General features: G+C 37.9%; 1 protein-coding gene across 1 annotated transcript; it reads right to left on the bottom strand.

Annotated features, from left to right (window-relative positions):
* Positions 1 to 2,931: 2,931 nt before the first annotated feature.
* LOC149849022 (uncharacterized) lies at positions 2,932 to 3,363 on the bottom strand. The gene has a single exon (XM_090006486.1). The coding sequence runs from the start codon at positions 3,361 to 3,363 to the stop codon at positions 2,932 to 2,934; it is 432 nt and encodes a 143-aa protein (XP_089862612.1).
* Positions 3,364 to 4,472: the final 1,109 nt, after the last annotated feature.

The raw sequence follows: 4,472 nt of genomic DNA, 5'->3' as shown, positions 1-4,472 counted from the left end.
ACATAAATTATTCAGATCTAATTGACAAAAAAGAGAAATAAAAGAAACTATAAAAACCTTAAATCGCTTAATTAAGAAATTCAAAATAATTTAATCTAATAAACACCAAAAACAAAGAACATGATCTAAATTAAGTCTTCCCTAAATCTGAACCTAAACTGAAGTAAAACTCACGAAAAACATAAAACTACTCTATCTTAGATCTACCGATTTGAGTGAAATAATCTTATTCTATGCGTAAACCAAGAAAAATATCTAAAATCAATTAAGCTATATATTTTTTCCTTTTTATATTTCAGATACTGAATCTAAACTAATCTCATCTAAATATGATGAATATGTAGTGATCAAATAAGACATGTAATGCTATGATTTATTATATGCAAAAACTAAAACTATGATGAAACCGGGAAGAAGTAAATCGTATGATTTACCTCCGATGAAAGAGTTGAGAAGAAGAAGTGGTTTTTCTTTTGAGCAGCGCGCGGCTCCATCGAGTAAGGAAAAAAGAACCAACGACAGAGATACATTAGAAGCAAGACGAATCCAAGGAGGAAAAGAAGAAAACGGGGAAGAACAGGTTGGGAACGAAGAGGCGGAAGAAGAGAAGAGAAGGGAAGGGGGAGAAGAGGTCTGCATTTTTTCAAGAGGAAAAACAATGGCTGTTGGTGGAAAAGTTCTATTTATAAACAAAATTAGGTTAAAATATGAATTTTCAAAAAGTGTCTGAAATATTTTTATAATTTCCAAAAGAGTCCTCCTCTAGAAAACATGTTTTTCAAAAAGGGGTTTTTTCTAAAACTAATTAAAAATTAGTAAAACACTCCTAATCTAATTAAACTATGAATTAAAAAAAAATCAAACTAATAAAAACACCAAAAAATGCAAGGCAAGCTCTGAAAATACGATTTTTCCTAAATTTTCTATTTCAAATCAATTTCTTGAAAGCAACGATAAAAATAGGTTTTTAATGCGATTTTACCATGAATCATGCATAAATATGGATGAATAAAATGCAAATATTATGCATGATCAAATTCTCTCATGCTTATCGTTTGCTAGTCCTCGAGCAAACTGAAGCAAAAAGAAAAAAGACTAAACTAATCAAAACAAAAGCCTAACTCACTTTCATAGGAATCATAGTTGCATTTAGCACATGCAACCAACCCTTTAAACCCCTGGGTTACCCTAGTGGATGAGTAAGGTCTCGTGAAGGTTTGCAGTGATGCTACCCACAAACATCTCTATCATGTATGCATAAAATAACCAACTTCAAAAACTATGAGCCAGTCAAGGAGTTTGTTTTCATAAACATTTCATGCCACTACATTATCAAAACACAATTAGAGTCTTTTATAGGCTACCACACATTTTTCTTTCACTTTTCTAAATATCATAATTATTTATGCTTTATTCTTATAAAATGAAATATGTACATGTTATTATTTACTAATTCTCACTCATATATTTTTAGCACAAGTTTTCTTAGTATTTGCTTTTAAGCAGTGAACTTTTTCTTTTACACTGTTTTCTTTTTCTTTTTCTTGATTTTCAAAATTTTCATACTTTTTCTTTCTTTCTTTTGTTGAGCACTATATCAGATTTCCAGTTTTTGTGACTCGTGTAACGAGCTTTGGGTCTGTGACTCCCAATTCAGATGACCTTAGGGCACCAGATACTAAGTATCCCTCAGACTTGCTCAAGTCACTAGACCTTCAATCTTTATAGTTTTATGTATAGTCTGCTTCTCTATCATGTGCAATGTTAATATCTATTAGGCTCTCTATAAGGTCCATGTAACGGGCTTTCAGGCCGGTGGCCCCCAAACCAGATGGCTTTAGGGCACCAGGTGTAAACACCCCTCAGGCTCTACTTGCTCGAACAAAATAGGCCACATATATTAACTTAGACAAAGAAGTGACTTCCTTCGTTATCCTTTTCGGCATGCAACTCAAACACTTCAACTTGTGTTTGAGCCAAGCTACTGGGGAATATGAAGAGATCAAACAACTAAACGTATGCACTTTTTCACTTTTGAGCTCTTATTTTTAATGTTGTTCACTTGCTTAGTTTTTCAAAAATAAAACTGTGCATATTCATACTTATGATTCAAAATAAATGCATCTATAATCATTTCTTTGAAATCCATATAATTAACCACGGTTTTCTAGATCAGTGTCAGAATTTTTTTTGTGGAGCTTAAAAATTCTCTAAAAACATTAGATTTGGCAAAGCATTCATATAAGATCAAATTAATTCCTTAAAAGCTTAATTTTTATGAGTTGTTATCAAAAGTGCAAGTACAAAGACAAAAAAAATTGGGTGTGCAAACTACACCCTCCCCCATGCTTGAATGATACTGTCCTCAGTGGCACTCCCACATGCTTGCTTGAAACTCAGTGAATGCATATGAGAACAAAAATAAATGGAAGAGAAGTAGTAGAAGTCACCAGATCCACATTATAGAACCTTACCTGATACAACATGTGAATGGCTCTGCACAGGTTCCACCTATCTACCTGTTATGCAACTCATAAAATATACAAAAAATGCAATGCATACATAATCTGGCATCTAACTAATGAAAGAAGAAAACTTCCTAAAAATAGAAAAACTACTAAGACTACTAATAGTACATCATAAATATGGGCTGCCTCCTATAAAGCGCTAATTTTTTTGTCTTTAGCCAAACAGATCTCTGGTGACCCTTCATCGTCCATGAGATCAATGGATGTGAAGTCATGCTCAATGAGAGGCTCTAAGGAAAAGAGTGTCATTTGTGGCACTATGCACTATGTTTCCTCAAACTATACGCCTAAGTATCCTATAATGACTCTAAAACCTGGAAGAAAGGAGCCTAGTCTCCATGTGGAAACTAATCTCAAATGATGATGAGTCATAAACCAAACAATTATCAAGACACACATCCAACTATTGATCGGATTGCTTTTCTATGACGTCAGTCACGTGGAAGCATTCGTCATTTCCTGTCACTCTTGTGGCAACATCAACGATATGTAATCGTACACGCTTGTTGCCAAAAGAAACCTCCATATCTCCAGTATGACAATCTATACGAGCATGGGTAGTGGCCAAGAACGGTCTGCCCAGAATAATGGGGATATAGTGAGCGACATCGGTGCCTACCATGTCCAGAACAAAAAAAATGACAGGGAAGTAGAAGTCATCGACCTTAACTAACACAACTTCCAAGATTTTGCGCAGGCACTTGGTAGATCTGTCAGCCAACTGCAAGACAAAACTCATGCGCTTCAGATCCCCAATCCCAAAAGTGTTATACAGGGAACCCGATAAAATGTTCATGCTTATCCCAAGATCAAGCAATTCACGCTCGATAGTCATGTTTCCTATAACACATGAGATGATCGGTGCCCCAGGATCCTTGAGCTTGGGTGGGGCTTGATGCCGAAACACGGAGCACACCTACTAAGTCAAAAAGATGGTCTTAGGCAACGACCTCGATTTTCTCTTCAGCGTGCAAAGTTCTTTGAGGAACTTTGCATAAACAGATACTTGCTGGATGACGTCAAGCAGGGGGATGTTTATGTGAACCTACTTGAACATATCAAGCATCTCGTGCATGCAGGCCTCCTGCTTGCCAAAATCATGCGGTTTGGTCAAGGCCTCAGGAAAAGGGGCTCTGGGAATATACGAAAAGGCACAGGATGTTGGCCCTGCCCGTTCTCCTTGGGCCTAGTGGAGAAGATTGACTGGTCAATAGGTGTGGCAGTGGGCTCGCCAGTCGACTCCTGAGTAGGGTAAAATACCTTCCCACTTCAAAGGGCTATAACAGAGTTGGTCTGCTCTTGGTGAGACTCTGTGAGGTGCAGGCCATGATACATGGGTTCCTTCCCTTTCGAGTTGACAACAAACTGACTGGGGAAGCTTCCCTTGCAACGCCTGCTCAAGGCCTTAACCAATTATCGTATTTGAGTCTCTAGCTTCGCTATCGACTGTGTGTAGGAACTGAGGTTGACTTTAATGTCAGAAAAGGCCTCAAACAACTTCTTCTGAAAAGATAGGCTCAGTGTGGGCTCCTGAGGAGAAGGCAAGCTAAGCTGGGGATGGGCCTGTGGAAATGTGGGACGCGAGTAACCTTGTGGGAGGTTACCCTATCTATGCTGTATTTGGAGAGGCATGTGGGGTGACTCTTGTGGATTTCTCGACGCAATGTTGGGATGATCTCGCCATCCCGGGTTATAAGTGGGTGCATAAGGGTCGTGCACCAGACTAACGAAACCTTAGGCAACATTCACTTGCTCCTAAATGAATTTAGGATAGAGGGGTGTTGTCGGACACTCAGAAACAAAGTGTGTAGGGCTAGCACATAGCTCACACACTTTTCCTACTTGATTTAATGAAGCTGCATTGACCAGTAATTGATCAACCTTCTTGGTCAACTGGTCAACTTTGATTTACAGATCATGTTCGGACCCAACTTCATAAATCCC

The sequence above is a fragment of the Nuphar pumila genome, chromosome 1, assembly GCF_984573655.1.
Source record: "Nuphar pumila chromosome 1, dmNupPumi1.hap1.1, whole genome shotgun sequence".
Taxonomy (NCBI): domain Eukaryota; kingdom Viridiplantae; phylum Streptophyta; class Magnoliopsida; order Nymphaeales; family Nymphaeaceae; genus Nuphar; species Nuphar pumila.
The sequence above is the reverse complement of the archived record's forward strand: the minus strand, read 5'-3'. Positions and strand labels throughout refer to the sequence as shown.

Coding starts and splice junctions, on each gene's coding strand:
- LOC149849022 (XM_090006486.1), bottom strand. CDS start 3,363: ATGACTATCGAGCGTGAATTGCTTGATCTTGGGATAAGCATGAACATT.